This window comes from Anolis sagrei, chromosome 3, assembly GCF_037176765.1.
Source record: "Anolis sagrei isolate rAnoSag1 chromosome 3, rAnoSag1.mat, whole genome shotgun sequence".
Classification (NCBI taxonomy): Eukaryota; Metazoa; Chordata; class Lepidosauria; order Squamata; family Dactyloidae; genus Anolis; species Anolis sagrei.
The window spans coordinates 226,471,694-226,496,374 of NC_090023.1; the positions used below are offsets into that span (position 1 = coordinate 226,471,694).

The following is a 24,681-nucleotide window of genomic DNA, read 5'->3' on the forward strand; positions in this document are numbered from 1 at the left end:
CAGGTTGAGAGCTTTATTAGAATAAAATGTGTACCTGTGTTATGAAACAAGGTCCCACCATTATGACATACTTCTAAAATGGGTCTGAGAATGTTATGACTCAAACAGCACAATCTCAAAGTGGAGCCTATTGTGTTTTCCTTGTTTAGTTGTCCTGGTTCAAAAGTGAAAACTGCTTGTTCATATTTTTTCACAGTCCAGGAAGTTTTTTTTTTTCTAATGTGATTGTCATAGTTTCCATGACAAAGATGGGGAAAAACAAATGCTAATTCAAGACAGGCACGATTATGGCTGCTGGGTGTACCATTCTTCTTATGCAACTCTTAAAAGATTTTCTCAACTGCTTAAAGCGAACAGTCCGGAAAAGAAGAACTAGTTTACACTGACACTCTTTTCCAGGAGCAGAGAAGCTCAGCAAGAATATGGGGCATGTGATATAAATTGTAATTTGTAATATAGGAATATTGAAAACTAACAGGTGGACACTAGCGGTTGGAAGTTGTTCTCTAATTGGTATCCCAAGAAATTGGAAGTTAATTTGGTTGCATGCCACATGTTGTTTGTTGCTATTAAAATAAACTTAGGACCTCGAGAAGAACAATATTATTAGGACAGTAAATCCCTTAAAATATTGAAAACAAATTATATATTTTTCTATGTGAAACTGGAAACTTTTTGAAATCAGACCATGGGAGAGTTGTAAAGTTTGGGGAAAGTGTTTTTCAGAGACAAATGCAGTGGCCACTGATTGGCTGTAAAGCATGGTTGCCACATTTATCTTTCACAAAACCGGACTCCGTCTAGATGACATCACCCCAGCAAGCATCATGGAAAATGGTGATACTGTTATCACATGATGAGTTGCCAGGTCAGAAGTATCCCAGGCTCAGAACCCAAAAACTGAGACTAGATAATAATAATAATAATAATAATAATAATAATAATAATAACAACAACAACAACAGTTCTAAATGCTTGGGAAGTGTTTGACTTGTGATTTTGTGATACGAAATGTAGCATATATATCTTGTTTGCTGTGACATACTGTGTTTCTGTGTCAGTAAAATAATAATAATAATAATAATAATAATAATTATTATTATTATTATTATTATTTACCTGCCTCTCCTTGTGGCTCGATGCAGGTGACAGATCCTGCTGATGTAATTTCACATGAGAAGTTACCAACCACAGTAGCTCAAAGCAAGTCTCTAGTTAAAAAATTAAATTACTTGCACTGAACAGAAAAACACTCCATTTCAATACCTTTGCAATGGCTGCTCTTAAAGATATATATAGAGATAGAGAGAAGGAGAGAGGGAGGGAGGGGGTGGTGATGATAATTGTGCTTGTTATCAATGTTGAAAATCTAACATAATCCAGTAAACCTTATAGTGTTATTTGGCTGTGGAAGCAAAGGAGATACTTGAAGATACAGTGAATGAGGTAAGTATAGGGAAGATACTGAGGATAGGTGGAACAACACATCTCCCGATTCCATTTGTCCCAAAGAAGCATAAAGACAGGAGCCCCTGTTGGCGCAGTGGGTTAAACCCTTTTGCCAGCAGGACTGTTGACTAACGGGTCAGCTGTTTGAATCTGGAGAGAGCGGGTTGAGCTCCCTCTGTTAGCTCCAGCTCCACGTGCGGGGACATGAGAGAAGCCTCCCACAAGGACAGGGCTGTAGCCAGAAAAAAATTTCGGGAGGGGTTGAAATTTTCGGGGGTGGGGTTTGAAAATTTCACCGGGGGGGGGGGGGTTGAAACCTGCCTCCTACCTCATGCTGAAGCAAAGAGCACAGCAGGGGGCAGAGCAGCCTTCAATAGCCTGCAGCTCCGTCCCTGTCAACCACCTCCACCAAGTCTAGCCTCCTTAATGAGAGCATTCAACACCCACCCCCAAAAACTTGGTTGCTTCGCTACATCGGCTATTGCTGCAAGTAATGACAGTTTGGATAAATTGTCAATATTTGCCTGAGATAGTGCTTGCAGTTCTGGAGGGACTCTTAATTTTTTGCATCTTATAGACTTAGCATGGGGATTTGGTTAACCAATTAAAATTCATGAGTAAACCAGTTTTTTTTTTAAAAAAAATCTGAAACATTTCGGGGGGGGGGGGGTTGAACCCCTAAACCCCCTCCCCCCTCGCTACAGGCCTGCACAAGGATGGTTCAAACATCCGGACGTCCCCTGTGCAACATCTTTGCAGACGGCCAATTCTCTCACACCAGAAGTGACTTGCAGTTTCTCATGTTCCTGACACACAGAAAAATAGAAATAAAAACAAAACAGACTGATTTATATGGACTATCGCCTTCTCATATTTTCTCCAATGATGCATTTATCCTGTGACACACAAACTGCAAAGATTCCTTTGGCCCCTTACAAAGGGACGTTGCAAACCCAATGCATACCTGCTCAGAGACCCACCAAATTCAACTGGATTTATTTCTCAATTAAATGATAGAAGATGGAAACCTACGTTGTAAAGGGCTCGACATTTGGTCCTTCAGATGTGTTTGATTGCAACTCCCAGAAGGCGTAGCCTCATGGGCATTGACTAGGGATTCTTGGAGCTGAAATCCAAACCATTTGAAGAGCCATAATTTGAGAGTAATTCATTTATACATCTTCTGATGAACATCTAGAAAGCGAATCGATGATAAACCTTTTTGTAGAATCAGCATTAGAAGAGACCACAAGGGGCACCCAGTCCAGTCCTTTTGATGTTACAATCAAATGCCACAGCAATTCTTTTAGATTAGCACTCTTGTTTGGTTTGAGCATGTGATCTGTTAAAAGTGTGTCCCTTATGCAATAATCCATAAATTCACTTCCTTATAGAAGCGGTGATCATCTTCAATTGCACATTTCCTTATGTGGACTATTTCGCCCATAAACTGAGTGACTTGTCATGGAAAGATGGGGCATATGACTGATGTGCAAAAACTGAATGGGAGTCACATGTATGACCATTTAGGGGGGAAAGAAGTGGATGCATAGACACTTTGCCACAGCCAGAAGACTTTAAATAGCTGTCAGCTTCTGCAGCCTTGGTTAGAATAGTCGCTGCCTGTTGCAACACTAGCTGTTGATGGTGTAAAGTAAACTGTGTTTTGCAGGAGGGAAGACAATACACCACAAGCTTTTCACCGCTATATTGCTGTATTGTTCCTGTATTTTTCAAAGGTAAGTGGAATTGTTGGAATGAATTTATGTTCTGGGGTCCATCCGATGGTGGCTTGCTGAAATTAAAAGTCATGGAATCTCAGCCAGAGGAAACTAGGCCTGCATAAGTGATATAATTTGTTTCTTCCTTGCTTTATTTATTTATCGTGTTACACACAAAGTTTGCAAACTTTGCATTCTATTAAATGTCCTTTGACCAGTAGCTGGCCTCTGGTGTTGCTATAAGAAGGTCCTCCATTGTGCATGTGGCAGGGCTCAGTTTGCATTGCAGTAGGTGGTCTGTGGTTTGCTCTTCTCCACATTCGCATGTAGTGGATTTTACTTTGTACCCCCATTTTTTAAGGTTGGCTCTGCATCTCGTGGTGCCAGAGCGCAGTCTGTTCAGCGCCTTCCAAGTCGCCCACTTTTCCTCCTTGCTGAGACAGGTCCTGAACACTTCATTGTAAGTTTCAACCCATTTTTATGGAAAGTCTACAGAATTTTGGCCAGTTCTTCCTTGCGATTGGTAATATACAAGGGTTGAATGAAAAGTAATCCCTCCGCCTTCATAATTCCTTAATGAATTATGAATTATTAGATGGCAGTACTGGTATGCAGCAGGTACTGGCTTGTTCAGTAGACTCTCCTCTACAGTTCCATTTTGGTGGGAAGCCTTAGCATTGTATGGTTCTGTTCTTAAAATACGAAGTACAGACGGTCGGTCAATGCGACTTAAACAATGTGCAGTCATTGAATTCTTGGCAGAAGGTGTCACCCCAAAGGAGATTCATCAGAGAATGCAAGCTGTTTATGGTGATTGTATTGATGTGAGTACTGTGCATCATTGGGCAAGTAAGTTTAAAGATGTTGAGGTGGGAACATCTGACTTTCGTGACTAAGAGATGGACGTCCTGTGACAGCAACCACCAAGTTTCACAAGCAAAAGGCTGACAGATTGATTCAGGACAATCGTCATATCCCTCAGAGAGAAATTTCAAGCATAATCGGCATTTCACAAGAACATGTGGGTCATATTATTGCTTTGCTTGGCTATTGGAAGATGTGTGGACGATGGGTTGTGGAAACAGAGTGTCGACTTCTTCCGTGACGACTTCAGAAAACTTGTTCATCGTTGGCAGAAATGTATCCAATTATCTGGTGATTATGTGGAAAAGTGAATAGTGGTAGTTAAAGAGTACATTCTAAGGATTATTTCTGTGTTTGATTTATTAAAATATTCCCATCCAAACCCAAGTAATGAAGGTGGAGGCATTACTTTTCATTCAACCCTCGTATTGTGTCTTTCTGCCTGCACTGTTTTGTCACTGGAGCCATACTACTTAGAACATTAACTACAATTCTTAATACTTTGTGGTTGCATGAGCTCCACAATCATGGCTGCCTTCTGTTGCTATCTCATACATGCATAACTTAACCAGTGAGTGGATAATTTTGGCCAATGCATAATCATATTCATTTGAAAGATATGAAAGCAGAGATATGCAAGTGGGGCCACTGTCCATTGTTTGATTGTATCATTACATGTTGTTGTGTACTGCACAATAAATGCACAATCTCCATTTGATTACCACCGTATTGTAACAAACCAGCAAAGGGCAACCTAGGCATAACTCCTTGAGGATATATTTATGCTCTGTCTGTTTGTGCAGAATTCTGGCTGACTTTTTGGGAGTCATGCCTTTCACACATACTCAAACTTCATTTTTCAGGAAAGACTTGTATTTTATCTTCCATATGAACATGGATGGTGCAGTAATACAATGGACTATGCAATATTGCTAAGAGGTATACATCTTTCCAGAATTACCTAGGGTGACATCAGAGGTAAATAGAATAAAGGATGTAACCATAATTTTCTGATGCCCCATCTACACTGCCATATAATGCAGTTTCATAATGCAGTTTAACCACAATGAACTGCATTATATAAGTCCACATTGCCATATGCACACTGCCACATACATTATGAAACTGCAATACTGCAATACATTATACCGAAGCAGAGTTTCTCATGAAGCCCCAATAAAAATTATATATTATATGATATATAACGTATATACAGTAGAGTCTTGCTTATCCAACCTTCGCTCATCCAACGTTCTGTAATATCCAACGCAGTCTGCCTCCCGCCCGGATCCACAATTGTTTCAATACATTACGATGTTTTGGTGCTAAATTCATAAATACAGTAATTACTACCGTACATAACATTACCATGTATTGAACTGCTTTTTCTGTCGATTTGTTGTAAAACATGATGTTTTGGTGCTTAATTTGTAAAATCATAATGTAATTTGACGTTTAATAGGTTTTTCCTTAATCCTTATAACTTATAACATTTTTGCTTATCCAAGTTCTGCTGGCCCGTTTATCTTGGATAAGTGAGACTCTACTTTATATCAACCATGGGCAAACTTTTTGACCAACATAAACTTAACAGTATTTCAGTGGAAGACCCCAGAGACCGTCCAGTCCAACCCCCTTCTGCCATGCAGAATAGGCACAACCAAAGCACCCTCTGAGTAGTGGGAGGGACATAGGGTTTTGGAAGCAAACAAGGTGAGGGTGAAAGGATCTGGGTGGCAAGGAAAGTGAGGAAAAAAGGCTTTTGGCAACATGGAAACCTTGGAGAGGGAGGAGGAGGAGGGAACTGTGGAGCCCCTCAATATGCTTTGCTGAGGCTCCAAGGGCTCCGCGGAGCACACTTTGAGAACTACTGCATTAGATGAATAGGATTTACCTAGACATTACATTACATAGCATATAGTGGATTTACTGGGGCTGGCAATTGGATTTAAGCCAGGACTGTGAATTGGGCAGTGCTCCAAACTGTAAATCCCAGCAACACGGACAATGACAAGAAGTGCTGGAAGTTAAAAATCCATTTCTTGAGGTCAGCCATGGTTTTAGTCAAACTTTCACATGCTTTTGGGTCCCTTATTTAACAAAGCAAACTAAAATGGTGGATGAATGAGGAGATAGAAGATGAGTTTTCATAACTAGTGTCAGTTGCTGGTTGTATAGTCTTGAAGGAGAACCCTTGCACTGGATACAGTGCTTCACAGTAACAGGAGAAGAATTGTTCTTCTGGCAAAGAGAAAACTAGTCAACAACAGGGTTTATAAGGAGAGGATTGGAAAAAGAACAGTGAAGAAACACTCTCCAAGTCTTATTTGCCCCCTTTGGGGCATCTTGGCTCAAAGGGGGCAAATGCAACCTACAACAATATATTGCATCACTCAGTCCTTCCAGCTATTCTGAGTTCTACATGAGTTTCCCCAGTGATGGACCTCTCAGCAAAAGGATGTAGGAATAGAAGAACAATCCTATAATATAGAGCAAATAAAGGAGATGCAAACACAGCACCCAAAAGATTGCCCACACAACAGATCCACCTGTGGTCCTGAGTGCTGTTTAGGGTTCTGTAGTCCATGCCTTTGCCTGTTTTTCCTGCCCAGACCACTGAGCATGGTCAAGTTTTTCATTAGGCAATAGCAGTAAGTTTGTTTTTAAAAGATTTTTATATACTTCTGCAAGCCTTTTGTATGAGAGTTGGTTGCAATACTTTTGGCTACAAAAGCAATGGCATCCATGGCCTGAACATCAAAAACTGAAGAAATCAGTTTCTGTATGTACAAATCTCACGCTTTGTACATACAGAAATACTCAACCTTCTGAATGTCATGGCCTCTTAATACAGTTCCTCATGTTGTGATGACCCCCAGGGCTGTAGCCAAGGGAGGGAGTTAGGGGTTCACCACCACCACCACCACCCTGAAAAATTTCAGGTTAAAAAAACCCTAGTTTACACATACATTTTAAGTGGTTAACCAAATCCCCCTGCTAAGTCTATGAGAAGCAAAAATTAAACGAGTCCCCCCAGAACTGCAAGCAGTATCTCCAGCAAGTTTTGACAATTTATTCACAGCCATTACTTGCAGTAATAGCTGATATAGTGGAAGCAACCAAGTTGGCCCACCTACAACTAATAGGCAAAGCCTAAAGCATGGGAGAGATTTGAAGCCCCCCATGAAGGAGATGAGAAAATTGATTTAATTAAGTCTATATAAAATATAGAATGAACCATACTCCTATTTAAACTATTTTGTGTTATGGAACTACTTTTCATAATTCGCTAAAAAAAATAATAAACTCCCCCCTCCCCCCAAATTCTTTCTGGTTGTGAGTCCTGGTGACTCACAACCATAAAATTATTTTCGTTGCTACTTCATAACTGTAATTTTGCTACTGTTATGAATCGTAATGTAGATATCTGATATGCAGGATGTATTTAAATTCACTGGACCAAATTTGGCACAAATAATCAATACGCTCAAATTTGAATACTGGTGGGGTTGGAGGGGATTGATTTTGTCATTTGGGAGTTGTGGTTGTTGGGATTTATAGTTAACCTACAATCAAAGAGCATTCTGATCTCCACCAACAATGGAGTTGAACCAAACTTGGCACACAAAACTCCAATGACCAACAAAAATACTGTGTTTTCTGATGGTCTTTGGCAACCCCTCTGACACCCCCTGCGACCCCCAGGTTGAGAAACACTGCTCTATATATAAAGTACTATGTTGCAAATAGGGAAATGTACAATATATCAAAAGTGATCAATCTAACTTACTATAAACGAACCTAATTGTTATTAATAATAAATATGTGTACTGTAACATGTTTTACCAAAGTTTGTAATATTTAGTTGAAACAGATGAAACAGTACATCTTAGTACAAACATTATCTTATATATTTTTGAATAGAACAGATCTGATTCTACTTGACTTAGGAGAGCATAATATTCAAAACTCATGTAACTGTCTTCATGAAAACCTTCTTCAGAGGATGTGTTGAAATGTTTCCTCAAACGCAGTTACAATATGCATATTAGCTTCAAAATATTCCAGCAGCAGGACGATGATAAAACAGGAAGAGGCGGCTAACTTGAGATCCTTTTGACCATTTCAATCACACACTTTGAGAAAACTTACCAAGTTAGAAAACAATTCTAGAGTAACATCTTAAACAGTAACACCATTGCATATTAATTCAATGAGCTACCAAATATCTGATTTTTACTTATTCCAAAAAGAGAAGAAAAATAGCCCCAATTTCTACATGACTTATATAAGGCTAACAACATCAGGTGAAAGTGAATAGAACCATATGTGTTGAACCATTTCCCTGAACAGAGATAATCTGGTGGTAATGAGAGATTCCTACATGTGGGAAGGAAACCTCACAAGGAAACGGAGGGTCCTTCCATGCAGCCCTATATCCCAGGATATCAAGGCAGAAAATCCCACATTATCTGAGTGTGGACTCAGATAACCCAGTTCAAAACAAATATTGTGGGACTTTCTGCCTTGATATTCTGAGATATAGGGTTGTGTGGAAGGACCTTATGTTAAATGTTCTCTCACTGGGAGAAACATCTACAATGGATTGTGATAAAAATGAGTTCAGGACTATTCACCGTCAACCAGAAGTCTTCAGATGTTTTGGACTATATGTTCCATCGTCAGCTCTAGCCAGCAAAGCCAATAACTGGAATGATGGGAAGGGTAGTCCAAATTATCTGGAAACCCCTGGTAGAGAAATTGATTTTCTAGATTTACTGCTGCTGGTGGGACACCAGTATATCTCTTCTGAATTTAAACAGGTTCTTCATTTTCCTCTGCTTCTTTTCTCTGCCTTCATAGGGTTGCTTGCTAGGAATGTGTGTGGGGACATGTGCGCGGACCTTGGGTCCAGTTCTCCTGATTTTGGGCCTTCTCTCCATCATTGCCAACCTTTTCCTGCTCTTCCCCAGCTGGAAAAGCCATTACCTAAACATGGGCCAGATCGCTAAGAGGGCTATGGTCATGCCAGGGCTGTGGGGAGGAGGCCTGTTGGTAAGTTAATAGTTCTCCAGTCTGCCCTTCTCAAGAACACTTTGGCTGTGGGATTTTAGAAACTGAGACCCAAAGAAGTATTTTGTCTAGCTCTGCCTGTGATCCTTCAGAGGTTGTTAAACTCCCATCATCCCCAGCCAGCATGGGAAATGAATGGTCAAAGAGAATAGCAGTTGTAATGTAACAATATTTGTAATGTATTCCCTGCTCCAAAGTAAAGGTAAATGTTTCTCCTGACATGAAGTCTAGTTGTGTCCGACTCTGGGGGGTGGTGCTGATCTCCATTTCTAAGCCAGAGCCAGCGTTGTCCATAGGCGCCTTCAAGATCATGGGGCTGTCATGACTGTATGGAGTGCCGCTACCTTCCCGCAGGAGCACTACCTATTGATATACTCACATTTGCATGTTTTGGAACTGCTAGGTTGGCAGAAGCTGGTGTTTACAGCAGGAGCTCACCCTGCTCCCCGGATTCAAACTGCCAACCTTTTGGTCAGCAAGTGCAGAAGCTCAGCAATTTAACCCGCTGCACCACCAGAGTGTTCCCTGCTCTAATATAAGGAAAAACAGAGAGAATTAAGGATGCACAATTAAATAAAGCATACACAGTTAATTAAACAAGCTCAGGGTGCTTTGGTGGGAAAAGAGAGAAAATAGGGGCATGATAAAAGGATCCTTTTTATGTTCTGACTGTGGTTCACAGGAGAATGCTGTTCACTCTCTGAATCACTTCTCTCTCACAGGTTTTCCCCGCTGCAATTCAGATCACAAGCATTGGATGGAGGTGGAGTTGCTGTAACAGCTCTGGAAATTGCCAAAAGGTAAGGTGGTGGATGATTCGTCCCACTGAAGGAAAGGGTTTCATTGCAGAGTCATCTGAGGAATTCCCCATTCTGTGCCGTGCATATTTCAGCATTTCCATAGAAGGCAATAGTGTCAGCCGTTATTGTTGGGAGTTGAAACATCTCCATACCAACACAAAAGAAAGATTGGCTTGGGTTCCAGAGAGAGAAAACAGCATGATAAGAACGCTGAGAGTTGCAGTCCAACAACATCTGGAGAGCTGTAACATTCCTACTCCTGTTGGCATGTATTCTCAAGATATTTCGTTGCTTGAGGCTAAACTCAAAATGATGCCATTGACCCATTCCAGGCACGATCGGACGGGAAGTAGAATCCTCCTTTCATTGGCAATTGAATGTCCATGGGTCACTTTGCCTAATAGTAGAGCCAGCTTCACAGCAGCCAGGAACTCTAGGATCGGTTGTTAGAACTTAAGGAAAAACAGGAACTTGAAACAAAACAGGCAAAAAATACTACTTTGTTTGCTTCCATAGTCTATGTCAGGCATGGGCAAACTTGGGCCCTCCAGGTGTTTTGGACTTCAACTCCCATAATCCCTAACAGCCTCAGGCCCTTTCCTTTCCCCACTCAGCTGCTTAAGGGTTGGATTTGTTCACAATTGTGTAATTAGGATTAATTTCTGTGACTCTTTTGCCCACAGATGTTTCTCTCCATTGTGTTATCAGGACTGGCCTTGCTGGGATCGGCTGCTTGTTTTATTATATCGGGTGTGGGCTTGACAGAGGGACCTTTCTGTCTCTATGTTTTCACCACCAGTCAAGGGAAGACAAAGGAGTGGGGTTACCCATTCATTGACATGGGGTAAGGGCACCTGGAAATCATGACGAACTTATAGCCAAGCCTGATCCTCTCTCAGAAAAGAGTTTTATCCTTTTATCCTTCCTCCATGCAGACAACGTATTTTAGTTCTCCCCAATATTCTTTTGTTGTTGAATTCACCCAGACTCACAAGTTATGCCTTTTACAACATTATCACCTCAAGACTTAGGTAACATATCAAATAGGTAACATATCATAGTATGTGTTGTTTACTGTCCTATGCTTGAGAGGAAAGGCAAGTGGCAAATGGGCACTAATAGCCACCACAAGCAGGACAGAATAGTGCAGGAACAAAGAGGAACTTGATGGTGGCAAGTGATCAGAGAAACTTGAATTGAATAAAGGAGAGCAATGAGTAGAAGAAATCCTAAAACATAGGAGTTGTCTCTCCACGTGAATAACTACTATAATGAAGATATTTTGCTAGGAATGCATTGTACCAAGCTCACTATGTAAGTGTGTGTACATATGTACATACATAAAAGGTAAAGGTTTCCTCTTGACATTACATCTAGTCGTGTCCGACTCTGGAGGGTGGTGCTCATCTCGAGAGTCCCCCTAGGGGTGAGAAAAGCGGTATAAAAATACTGTAAATAAATGAAATAAATCTCTATTTCTAAGCCGAAGAGCCAGGTTGTCCATAGACACTTCTAAAATCAAGTGGCTGGCATGACTGCATGGAGTGCCTTTGTCTTCCCACCGAGGCAGTACCTATTGATCTACTCACCTTTGCGTGTTTTTGAACAGCTAGGTTGACAGAAGCTGGGGCAAACAGTGGGAGCTCACCCTGCTCCCTGGTTTGAACTGCTGACCTTTTGGTCAGCAAGTTCAGCAGCTCATCAGGGGAACTCATGTACATACGTATTATGTATTTTTAAATGTTTATAGCCTGTCCCACCTTAAAAGTTGGATTCGTAGTTCTGGATTGCACCTAATCCTGAAGTAGCCTGGGTAGCCTGAGAATTTATGGTACCCCCATGAATCTATATGCAAAGAATACTCAGAGGTGAAAGCTGAAATATAAAAAATTGCATAAACCCAAGATTATAACTAGCATTTCAGAAGCATACAAAAAGAACATCTAATTATTTGAACTCTTAGAAAACATATTGGCTCTCTGCTCCTACAACTTTTTTCATTTGAAATCCATTTCTTTTAGGTCTCAGAATTACTTGTACGATCCCTCCCTTTGGAAATCTGTTTGCATCGAGCCACAGAACGTTGTGGCCTGGAATGTCTATTTCTTCTCTGCCCTCCTTATCATCAACGTTGTGGAGATGATCCTGGCTGCTCTCCTTATCCTCAATAGCTGCTTTGGATGTTTCTGCGGTTTATCTAAGAAGAAATAGGTAACATGGACTCAGCAGTGTTTTGCAACTTATGGTCTGCCTCTGTTAGCTTCCCATCTGTTAGATTAATGGTCTTCTTTCCTCTATCTCAATTCCAACAAGGGAAGATCTGAAACAAATGGTGGTGAGTATTAAAAAGTGATCTCCCTCACTCAGTCCAGATCACCTACTTGGAAGGCAGAAGCCAAAGTAACTCCCATGTCAGTGTTTCTAATGGCTAGCCTTCTATGACAGTGTTTCTCAACCTGGGGGTCGCAAGGAGGTGTCAGAGAGGTCACCAAAGACCACGAGAAAACAACAGTATTTTCTGTTGTTCCTAGGAGTTCTCTGTGAGAAGTTTGGCCCAATTCTATCATTGGTGGGGTTCAGAATGTTCTTTGATTGTAGGTGAACTATAAATCCCAGCAACTAAAACTTCCAAATGTCAAGGTCTATTTTCCCCAAGATCCACCAGTGTTCACATTTGGGCATATTGAGTATTCATTCCAAGTTTGACCCAGAGCCATCATTGTTTGAGTCCACAGTGCTCTCTGAACTACAACTCCAAAACTCAAGGTCAGTGCCCACCAAACCCTTCCAGTATTTTCTGTTGGTCGTGACAATTCTGTGTGACAATTTTGGTTCAATTCAATCATTGGTGGGCAAAAGTATGATAGCTGGGGCCCAATGCTGGTTGCACAACGCGGGTCAGAATTAGAGAAGCAAATACGTTATGTATTTGAACATGTTTGCATACAATATCCGGATAGCCTTAAGCACTATGCTTGGCTGTTTGTTGCCCCCCCTTTCTGCCCCCCCCCCCTTTTCTGGCAAACTATCTTGCCACGACACTGTCGCACCTACGTCTCTCACTCGCTGTGCTGTCTCGGCATTGGGTCCCAGTTATCATACTTTTGCCAATCAACCCCCCCCCCCAACCCCACCAGTATTCAAATTTGGACATAATGGGTATTTGTGCCAAATTTGGTTCATTGAATGAAAATAAATCCTACATATCAGACATTTACGTTATGATTCATAACAGTAGCACAATTATGAAGTAGCAACGGAAATAACTTTATGGTTGGGGGTCACCACATCATGAGGAACTGTATTAAGGGGTCACGGCATTAGGAAGGTTGAGAAGGTATATTTCATTGTCTTCCTGTCTTCATTGGACAGCCACTGTCAGGAAATGTAGACTGAAATCAGAACCACTAAAAGAGCTCTTATTGTACCACAGAGCTAAAAGCTGACTTGAGGTTATTGCTTAAGATGTTTCTGAAATATTTATTTATTTATACTTCCTGAGCACCTCAGGCTCTTAATTCCTGACCAAAATGTTGGTTTGAAACTCAAGATGAAAGAGTTTTTGATTTTTCTGAAGGGAAAGATGTATATAAAGGCGGCATGAATCGAATAACCAAGCCCCACTTGTACCAGATTGTCTGGTTTAATCTTCCATCCTAATATTGAGGGATTCAGGGAGAGTTGGATGGGGGACTGCCAATAAATAGCAAGTGCTGTAGGCTATATTTTGGAAGAAGTAACCAACAAAGCCACCTCTTGCCTATTCCTCGCCTAAGAAAACCTGTGAAATGTATGGGATCACCATAAGTCTTCAGGTGACTTAACACATTCTTTCCTCTGTATTTGATTGTAAATATTATAAATATATTTAATAAATGAATGTGCCATGCTCTCTTTTTTTCATGTCAGGAGTGACTTGAGAAACTGCAAGTCGCTTCTGGTGTGCGAGAATTGGTTGTCTGCAAGGATGTTGCCCAGGGGACACCTGGATGTTTTACCATCCTGTTGGAGGCTTCTCTCATGTCCCCGCATGAGAAGCTGGAGCTGACAGACAGGAGCTCACCCCGCTCCCTGGATTTGAACAGCCAACCTTTTAGTCATCAGTCCTACCAGCACAAGGGTTTAACCCATTGCGCCACCGGGGGCTCCATGTGCCATGTTGAGATTTCATGATAAAGGATGGGATAAATAAATTGTTAATAGGCTGGTGGGAGTTGTAGTCTAATAGCAGCTGTAAAACCACAAGTTCTCTTCTCCATGTGGAGGAGAAGAGCAACGAAAGACTGTGGAAGACACTGAACTGGAAAAGACTTTGGGTTTGAAAGTTGGTAAAAAAAACAAGAACCAATATTGAGAGAGGTGTTTGAAAGGCTGAGCCTGGTACTACAATGAGCTTGGAAATGTTACCCTGTGAGTGATACCTTCCACAATCTGCTAACAACCACAGTGGACTCTGGGAGTTGTCCAGAATAACTTCTCCAAGGACAGATTAAGCATCCTTTATCTGGATGTCTGAAATATTAAATACTTCAAAATCCAAAATTGTCCACATAGGTAGCTGAAATAGAGACACCTTTACTTTCTGATGGTTCAAGTAACACAGACTTGCTTTCATGCATAAACATAAATGACGTAAATGAATATGTTGTCGAAGGATTTCATGGCCGGAATCACAGGGTTCTTGTGAGTTTTCCAGGCTGTATGGCCATGTTCCAGAAGCATTGTCTCCTGACCTTTCCCCACATCTATGGCAGGCACTTGATGAACCAACCTGAACACAGCATATTATTTGAGAACACAGAAATGCTGGATCACTCTAACAACCACCATGTCAGGCTACACAGAGAAGCCACTGAAATCCACAAGCATATGGACAACTTCAACAGAAAGGAGAATAACCTGAAAATGAACAAAATCTGGCTACCAGTGTTTGAAAAAACCTCTAAAATCAGGTCAATAAATAAAGAGCAACACTTAAAAAACAGGGGGATTCCAAACAGGAAACAATCAAGGCCAGTTAACATCTCCCAACAAAGGATCTCCTCAGGCAACAGCCAGTCAGGCTTTGAAGCTGTAAGGCCATTCAGTGCTAATCACGCGGCCAGTTGCGACATTTACACCTGCCTCCAACAGAAAAGAGCTCTTTCTCCCACCCTGGATATTCTACAGATATATAAACCCCACTTATCAAGTTTCCAACAGTCCTCACAACCTTTGAGGATGCCTGCCATAGATATGGGTGAAACGTCAGGAGAGAATGCTTCTGGAACATGGACATACAGCCTGGAAAACTCACAACAACCCAGACAGAAATGAATTTTCTATTTAGATTTGGGTCCCTGCTCCAAGGTATCTATAAATGTAAATATAACTATTCCAAAAATTGAAATCCAAATCTCTTTTAGTCTCAAGCATTTTGGATAACAGATACTAAACTTGTACTTAGTTGAGTAGGAATTTTCTGCTAGATTGAACTAACAGGTATTGGCCAGCAGATGGCAGGCCCAATTTAGCAGTGCCATGGATGCTCAAAATTTTTCCTTTAAAAGCTGAGTTTAAAGACAACTTTCTCTGTCCCTCAGATTCACATTAGATAAGAAATAAGTGTGTCTTTTGATATATATATCTCAAAACTGCGAATTACATTAGCTAAAATGAGCTCTTCATTCATGGGATCTGAGCTAGGTAGCAAGGAGAATTTAGATGCAATCCTGCGGAAAATTCTTCTCCTGAAGTTATGACATTATTTGCATTCAGAGAAGCTCTGTCATCATTGCCAGGAGGCAATTTATCCCACAAAGCAGTAACGAGAAGCTGCTGTAGGAAATAGGTCACTTTCCATACTTCACAGAGATGTATTTCAGTCTTTTAAACCTGTCTTGGAGCAGCGACACTATGGGAGCGGAAGACCAAGTGGATTTCTGAGAAAAAGTTTGCATAAAGTTTTCTGTATTTTTAATTTTGCCACTCAGTTTCCTGCTCAAAAGAATGTACCAACATTTATTTCAAAACATATATTTTAGAACAATGTGTTTACAAAGGCATGTTTTGTGAGAACATACATTAAAGGATATGTATGGTTATATGCATTTTCATATGTACTTTAAAAGAACGTTCATTGATGCAGAGATGAAACTCTCATATGAATATCCACTGGAAAAATGTACATAAAAATACACTGTCTGTCAATATCTCATATTAAAAAATCCATAGGCTCTGCTCACCTTGCATTGTTTTTCATTTAAAGGACAATAGCTGCCCTATGAATACTGATATGAAAAAAATCCACATGTAGCCCCATTTGTGTGCCACTTTTTATGCAACACCTGAATTTATCTCCACACTGACATAGGCTGTTGTGAGAAACCCACTACATCCTTCCCACAGAGATTTAGGGGCCCACTAAGAGGCCTCTAAATTTCATCCTGAATAGAGATGGGTTTAATGTTAAAATAGAATGACTTATGTTTTCAAATGGAAAAATAAATCAACTTGCCTTTCTTTTAGTGCCTTAAGGTAAAGGTAAACATTTCCCTTGGACATTAAGTACAGTCATGTCCAATTCTTGGCGGTGGTGCTCATCTCCATTTCTAAGCTGAACAGCCCGTCCTCAGGCGCCTCTAAGGTCATGTGGCCAGCATGACTGCATGGAGTGCCGTTACCTTCCCTCTGAAGTGGTACCTATTGATCTACTCACATTTGCATGTTTTCGAACTGCTAGGCTGGCAGAAGCTGGGGCTAACAGCAGGAGCTCACCCTGCTCCCTGGATTCGAAATGCTGACCTTTTGGTCAGCAAGTTCAGCAGCTCAGCAGATTAACCTGCTGTGCCACCAGGGGCTCTTTTACTGCTTTAGTTTCTAATTAGTTCATGACCACAGAGAGCCTGATGAATCAATCTGGAGAGCCTAAAGACAACCTACCCCAAATAAACATATGTACAACTCTGACATTATTGTTTTCATCTCCTGCTTTCTCTTTTTCTTTTTATTATCTCTCTTTTTATGTCTACATTTTGCAGTTCCCATGAAAATCCCAAGCTCTCCATGTCAATGCCCAAATGGGAGTGAAGAATCCTTGACTTACTTTCTCGTGATCAGTTTGGATCTGTGCACTCATTTGTCTGGTCCTCAGATCTGAGCTTTAGAAGAGCACGCAACTCCTTTTCTTTCTTTTTCCATCTTCTGGCTTCTTCAGTCGGGCAGAAGACGTTGCTAGAGGAATGTTCTGAAGAACTTCATGCAGGGTAAACATGCTGAAGGAGATCTGCTCATAGGGGGTCCTCACCCCGTTCTCGTACAGGCAGGCAAAAGCTATGGCTGGGATCCCAGTGATAGAGACCTCTGAGTAAGGCAGCTGAATGTAAGCCAGGTCTGAGTAGGCACTGGGCCCTTCATAAATAATCCAAGGTTCAGACCAGCTTTCAGCATCCCTGGGAAATGTGCTGAGGTAAATCCCTAAGTTGACTCGGGATCTGGAGCTTGTCGGGTGGGAATAAAGCACCCATGTGGGGATTTGGAAAATAATACCTGATTGGGAAATAGTTCTGCCTCCCTGATTATCTTCACTGATGTTGGCTGTATCCGAGGTGATGTGATCAGGAATTATGTTGTGTTTGGGACTACAAGTTCTGAGTGATGCAAATTTTTTCTGTTGCTGTTGGCCACCTATAAGCTGACTGCATACGGAAATGGTAGGTGAAAAGGGCTTAGGTCTCTCATCAGTTTCGGGCTGCAATAAAGAGTTTATACCTTTAGCTGGCCATGTTGTTTTCTGGAATCTGCAGACATTGCCATGCATATAATAAAGTGGTGCTGGGAACCCAATGATGCTGCCATGGCAGCCATGAGGGGTTTCTACAAGCCTCTGCACCAGCTGCCCTGCGTGAAACACGGCTCCATCATCCGTGCTGAGTGCTTGCACCCGGAAACCCAACGGGCTTCTGGCATTGCAATACAGCATATTGGTTCCATCTTCCTCATCCACTGATACCATCTGACACTCAACCGTCTGCAGGTTTGGAATGAATTCACCATATTGCCAACTCTGTCCATGGTCATCACTGTAGAATGTGAAAGCATGTGGGGTTGTCTTGCAGAGCTTTCCAAAACACTCCCTGCAGTCGATGTGGTAAGCATAGGCAGGCAATAGGAGGCGACCTGATTTGAGCTGAATGCCATGGCCGGGGCCTAGTGCAAAAGTGGCCCAATCTGTATCGAAAAGGAAAAGGGATAGTTAAGAACAGCTACTGCTATAAAGGCTCTTGAGAAACAGCAAAGATCCAAGATTTATTATGGCAGAGGCAGAGACATATTTCGTCACAAATATGAAGTGTTCTCCCCGGATTATACACATTGAAATAGCACCCCAAAAAAGTGAAAGGTGGAGTAATATAGCAGAGGAATGCAAAGAGACAGTTAGTGATGATTCAAATACAGTTTTAAAAAATTGCACAGTAGTAATGCAACAGAAATCCCAGGCTTGCTTGTGTAATGGGCCAGTAAACAACTGTCTTTATTAGACACCAAATGGATGTGATCAAATTTGTTAAACCATCAACTAAACATGCCAAAACATCCCATCATTTTTATTGTAGTAAACTGTTACAGCCATCCCTCCAGAAGATTTGTCAGGTTCAGTCTTCCCTCTTTTTATGTTTCTTAAAATATTTATGTCACAAAATCTCAGAGAAGTGTAGAAGAAAAATATCCCCTCAACCCTTATGTCAGCTACTACTACCAAAGTTTTTGTACCATCAATGGCCCTGCCAATAACATGCTGGGTGAGGTCCGTCACGTGGCTCCAGCTGATGCCTTGGTCAGAACTAGACACATAGCAGAGACGAGCAGCATTTTCGCCTGTGATGATCTGGAAGGCTTCAGGGGTCCTGCCCAGGACAGCAATGAAAAACAGGAAGACCATGCCAGTAAGCTCATCATAGATGGGGCAAGGGTTCATAGAGCGATGGTGTGGCAGAGTTGCAGTTTCAAGGGCTCGCATGTCTTCCCACTGACAAAGAAATAGCAAAAGAAGATAGGAACTTCACTTACTTTCTTACTCTTGTTGGTTTAGAACTTGCTTATGAAAATTGTTGTGAAATAAAACCCATGAATACATAGTGTTGCTTATCCAACCAAGAGACCAAATCCAAAGCTGAAGCCAGTGAAAATATAGGAGAGAATATCTAGCAAACTGGATATTATTCAGACCTCACCTCTGAGGATGCTTGCCATAGATGCAGGCGAAACGTCAGGAGAAATGCCTCTAGAACATGGCCATATAGCCCGAAAAAACCCACAAGAACTGGATATTATTGCTATGGGAAGTCTATTTGCTTGTCAATTGGAAAGCAACCAGTTGTGTTCCACTACCTCTTTGCATGAGCAATCTCTCATGAGGACGAATTGCAACAAGAATCCTACTTCTGGTTGTTGCACTGGAAATTGTTCATCAGAAGGACTGGGAATGTTCATGTGCTGCTTCCATAGTAGACCAGCACGAGCCCATCATACTTGTTGACTCCTGGAAAGTGCGGTCAAGTCAGTGAACAGTAAAATACAGCCCCCATATTTGCAGGGGACATATTTCTGGATATACCATGGAAATTAGAAACTGAAGATAATAGTGAGATCTATTAAAATGAATGACTTCCTGTGGACAGGAAGGATTCAATAGAATCACACTGAAGGGTTTAGAAAATTCCTTTGTTGTGGATGTGTGAAGGTGAAACCACTGGCCCTGGTCCTGCACATAAGGTGGTCATACACTATGTAGTAGACATGGGCAATCCATAGTTCTAAATGGGTCTAAAGTACTTACAAAATTAGGGGACACTGGTGCTTTGCATCTAAAGTGTTGCTAAAGTTCTGGTGGTGAAAATTTCAGAACTCTAACAAAACTTTCAAAATTTTGTTATAAGTGACAGTTTCTAATTGGTTCTGTCATAACAAAATAATAATGAAGTTTTGAAAGTTTTGTTAAGAGTTCTGAAATTTTCACCACCAGAACTTTAGCAACACTTTAGAAGCAAAGCACCAGCGCCCTCTAGTTTGTAAGTACTTTAGAACCATTTAGACCTATGGATTGCACATGCCTACTATGTAGTTATGAAACTATTGTTACATAGCTACTGTGGTTAGGTAGCTAACTAGTAGGCTTATTTGATCCAAAATATGGTTCAAAACTCATTTCGGATGTAGGGGGAGCTGGTGGTTTGGCTCGAAAGTCAATTCCGATTTTCACAGAAAAAAAGTTCAAAACTTTTCAAAACTTCCGAGACTTCCGAATCCTTCGTTAATGGTTTCAAAGTGGTTTTTTTCCCCTGTTTCATTGGGTGGTCTTTACTTTGAAAGTAGTTGTTTTATTCCAGAAGGGGGAGCAAAGGAAAGAAATCCATCCAAACTGGGTTAAACTGCTGCTCCCACCCAGGACTGACGTGGGAGAGAAAAGAAACTGAAGGAAATCCATCCAAACTGAGTTAAACTGTGGCTCTCGCACAGGACTGACGCAGGGAGACAAAGAAAACCTAAGGAAATCCAAACTGTTTGCAACTAAACTGCCTCAAACACTTTTCAATTCTTTGTTTTGCTTGTATCTGCAGGTTTATGAGTTTGCATCTAGTCCTCTCTTGTTGGATTTACCTCCTTCCTTTCCTACATTGTATCGTTTCCCTTTCTCCTTCCACTGATTACATCTCATATTCAGTCTCATGCAACACTTTAAAAAGTAATTTTTGCCCATTACCATTGAGCTTTTTTTTATAAAGTACAATCAAGAGGTAATGTAATAAGATACTTTAGTGTAATATTATAGTAGTTAAGTACCAGGCTCAATCAGATGAGGGGAAGTGTGAGTGCACAGCTTCCCCCTATGCATTCCAGTGGCAACATGTGAGCCCTCCCGTGTTGTCCTAGTGGCACTTGCACCGGGTCCTCCCTTCTTTGCGTGTGCAAGTGCGATACACCTCCCACAGCCAACCCAAGAAGTACGCTCACACATGATGTTGGGATGAACCTTCCAGATGCTCCATACACTGCCAGAAATGCTAAAAATGTGAAGAACAAAACAAATTTTTGAAAAACTGTTGAGCAATTTGTCTTTCTTTGAAATCAGAAAAAGGGCTGTCTATGAAGTCTAGTTAGCCTTTCACTTATCATTGGTCAAGCCCTTGACCCGGCCAAGGCCACACATTTCTTACTGTGCTCTACCGCATTCATAAACTATAATGCGCCCAATGTGTGGCGCAAACCAAAATGAGCAGGTTGCAGCAGGATCTAAATATGGTGAGTGGGAAGACTGTTCTTTATCTGTCCAACTGCTCAGTCTGGAACACTCTGTTTGCTATACAAGTGTGGTACAAAGCATATTGTCTCCAACAACAAAAGAGCTGGCAAAGAAACAACTATAGAGACAAGGCAAATTTTCCATATTTCTTCTCTAAGGTTTTCAGCCATAACTAACAATTCCAAAAGAAGTGCTTTTGTTCTGTTTTACCTCCACAAAGTTCTTATAGAATGTGCCTCTCCGCAGCACCAGGAGGTTGGCATGGGCATCATCAACACTCAGGCGCTCTTCTGCAAAAGCCAACAGTTTGGCTACACATGGGATGTGGAGTAGCGCTGGCACTCGGTATGTCACTCCGCTTGTCTCCCTTTCAAACAGGACAGTCCGGGCCGGGAAATGGCGAGACCCCATTGCAACTGTAGCAAAAGAGAAATCCCAAAGATATCAGATAAAGAGACTGGATCCTGGATGTGTCTAATAGGTTTAACAATCATTTCCTCTAGGCATGATATTGTTCATTAAGCGACAATACCATCGCAAGTACACTCAACCAGTTGGTTGAACAATATGCGGGTAGACTCTGATGCTTTCCCCTAATTCCTCTTCTAGATCTACGTGTGATTTGCAATGCTGAGAGCTGACATGGTGCAGTGATCAGAGTTTTGGACTAGGAATCTGGGGACCAGGATTTGAACCTCCACTGGACTGTGAAAACCTACTGGGCAACCTTGAGAAGTTACACTGTGTCTCTCTCAGAAAAAGGCAAGGGAAAAACCCCTCTGTACAAAGTATGCCAAGAAAAAATCATGATAGGTTTGTCTTAAAGTAGCCAGAAATCAAAAGTGACCTGAAGGCATACCACAACTGCAAGTCTTTATAGCCTTCTTCATTTCCTAAGGTTATACTTTCATTTTTCCCCTCTCAGATAATGAGAGTAGGCTCGGCACCATATGGAGAGTGAGATTTGGTGTGAGTGTCAAGTAATGCCTCCTGTTTTGGAGGCAAACAAGGACCACATAGCCCCCTTTGACTCCCATTCTACATTCAGCATCCTTTAAAGAGTTTTTGAGAATTCACGATGCACAGGTCTCCATGACAAATTGATAGAGTAGAATGAGGAGAGAGCTGCCAAAATCCCCTTCCCATTGCCCTTGCACCATTGACCCACATACCATCTGTGTGTGATTTCAGGTAAGAGATCAGTATGGCTTACAAGTCAAATTTGACTTTAGATTAAAATGTGTAAGAGTGACCTTAATAGCAGGGCAGGACACCAAAAAGCCTTCAGTCCAAGTCTAGATTTATTTAGCCATAACCTATAGTTGAATGGATTTCCTGAAACAATAAATTTAAGTTTTCTTATTTTTCCTCCCTATTATTTGCTAGCCATATGTTCCAACTTTAGCTTCTGCTATATTCTGCTATCATATGTACAAAATATTATTTCATGAACTCTGCAAAAATTGGAGTGTTACATTTGTGGGAAGTGGATTAACTGCACACCGACCTCTAAAGTACTTTTTCCACTTCCAGCCATCCATTCCTTTTGGCCAATATGTAGGTCTCTATTAAAAAATCCTTTCAGTAGTATCAGTCTAAGTTATTTTGCTGTCTTAGGCAAATAACCAGATTGGCTTATTTTAAAATATATGGATTTGAACAGAAATTGCAACTTTGTCACATGGCTGCTGAAGGTGCTCTGCTTCATTGAGGGGCATAGGGAACCAACCCGGTGTCCCATATCCCACATCGCCCTGCTCCAGCTAAGGGCAATCAGATGAGGGGAAGTGTGGAGTGCACAGCTTCCCCCTATGCATTCCAGTGGCAACATGGGAGCCCTCCCATGTTGCCCTAGTGGCACATGCACCGGCTCCTCCCTTCTTTACCCACGGAGCCATAGCGAGGGTGTCTGATGAGAGTTGGCAGGCTCCATAGATGACCTGGGCAAAACCAGCACATGCTGTCAATTTCAGCCCCCTGTGAAAAGCTAATCAGAAGAGGGCTCAGAAGAAAAACCATTTGAAATGATCTTAAGAGTCAGAAACACAGTTATTAGGAAAATAGACACATCTGAAAAAGTTAGACTAAGATATACTTTCCTCTTTCCAGCTTTTTAGTTCTGAATTCTGGAAAGTGCTTTTTCAGAGAGCTGCCTTTCTATCAAGGTCAGATGTTAGTTTTATTTGCTGCTGGAGTGTTTAGGTCTTCTGGCTAAATCTGTGTTCAGTCTATGTACCTGTAAATAAGATGCATATCATACAAAACAATATCAGCTATTCAGTAACTGTACTGTGACTGCTTTCCAATAGCAACTAACATGATGCTAGCTTCTGCACCCTGCACTATTTGCAATGGTAGCTCAAGGGAAAAAGAGATGTGGAGTGGAGTATTTTCTGATCCTAAGTTTTGCTAAAATCTTCTCCTTCCACTACTCCCATATGCAGTTCCTGCATTGCTGTCTGTTATACTGCAATCAATCATGTTAGGGGGACAAAATATAAAATATAAACTTCTAGATAGTCTTTTAAGGAGACAAGCACTCACAAACAGGAACAGACTAATAAATGAATGCACTGCTAAAATTCATAAAATCACTTGCTTCTCAATCAAGTACAAGCAGCAAGATGAAATATGATAAATTGCCTGCATTCAGACTTATATCTATCCTTTGTACAGTGCCTATCTGGCACCGTACTATCTTCTCTTCTTCCTTCTCCAATGACATTAGGAATGGGGAAGGCAAATCACAGTCCCCCAAGCGTGCCCCAAAGATAATAAGAAGGAAAGGGACATCAAAAGGATGGCTGGGGAAGCAAAGAAAAAGTGTGAAGCTACAAACCTGGTCCCACTTCCTGGCTGGTGTCCTGTATTTTGTCCCTATAGTTATCTTCATTGGTCTGCCTTCATCTGAATGCTGTTTGTGGCCACATGCCACTTTGCTGACTGGTGCAATCTCTGCAGCTTCCTTCCCCACTTTTGTGATGCCTTATTTTATTTGTCCTCTAAAAACCCCACCACCTTCCCTTTCCCTCCAACCCAGTGGGCTTGCTAGATGTTTCATGATTGGAGAAAAGCACTGAGCCAGCAGCCAGTAGCTCAATCAACAAGGGAAGCACAAAGACTTCACTGTCAGACTACAGTGAGGACCCGGCCGCAATGTTCATATGCAGGTGCCCATGGCCATTCCTTTCCCTTTCTTTTCCCCATTCATCAGTTCATTCATTTCTTAAACTAGCTGGGAGATCACAAGCTGCAAGACCAGGGTGGAGGATTTTAGTCAGTGTATTATTCTATACAAACTTTCTCTAATTCCAAAATCTCTTCATAAATTTGAAGGGAAAAACAGAAATAAAGCTAAACTCACCAATCAACCAGTCAATAAGATTTCTGAATATTGAGCCATTAAAAGTCTGGCTTTGAATCTCTGTGTATGTTTTAGGTTCTGATGAATTATTACAAGCATGGGCCAACTTTTTTTGTCTTGGGGCTGTAC

At 41.3% G+C, this 24,681-nt stretch overlaps 2 protein-coding genes across 3 annotated transcripts; one reads left to right on the forward strand and one right to left on the reverse strand.

The window, feature by feature from the left end:
• The first annotated feature begins 3,011 nt into the window (after positions 1-3,011).
• TM4SF19 (transmembrane 4 L six family member 19) lies at positions 3,012-12,614 on the forward strand. 2 transcript variants are annotated; one of them, XM_067465936.1, is made up of 5 exons: positions 3,012-3,188; positions 8,898-9,089; positions 9,830-9,907; positions 10,591-10,751; positions 11,929-12,614. In XM_067465936.1, exons 2-5 carry the CDS (start codon positions 8,913-8,915, stop codon positions 12,116-12,118), a joined length of 606 nt encoding a protein of 201 aa, XP_067322037.1. In that variant the 5' UTR covers positions 3,012-3,188; positions 8,898-8,912; the 3' UTR covers positions 12,119-12,614. The 2 variants fall into 2 exon arrangements, with proteins under 2 accessions (XP_067322037.1, XP_060623959.2); XM_060767976.2 differs by lacking the exon at positions 3,012-3,188 and having other exon boundaries at positions 8,894-9,089.
• A 3,225-nt stretch (positions 12,615-15,839) lies between these two features.
• Positions 15,840-24,229, reverse strand: NEU4 (neuraminidase 4). Its single transcript, XM_060767975.2, has 4 exons — positions 24,028-24,229; positions 21,399-21,604; positions 18,659-18,914; positions 15,840-18,115 (listed from the first exon to the last, which is right to left on the reverse strand). Exons 2-4 carry the CDS (start codon positions 21,597-21,599, stop codon positions 17,049-17,051), a joined length of 1,524 nt encoding a protein of 507 aa, XP_060623958.2. The 5' UTR covers positions 21,600-21,604; positions 24,028-24,229; the 3' UTR covers positions 15,840-17,048.
• Positions 24,230-24,681: the final 452 nt, after the last annotated feature.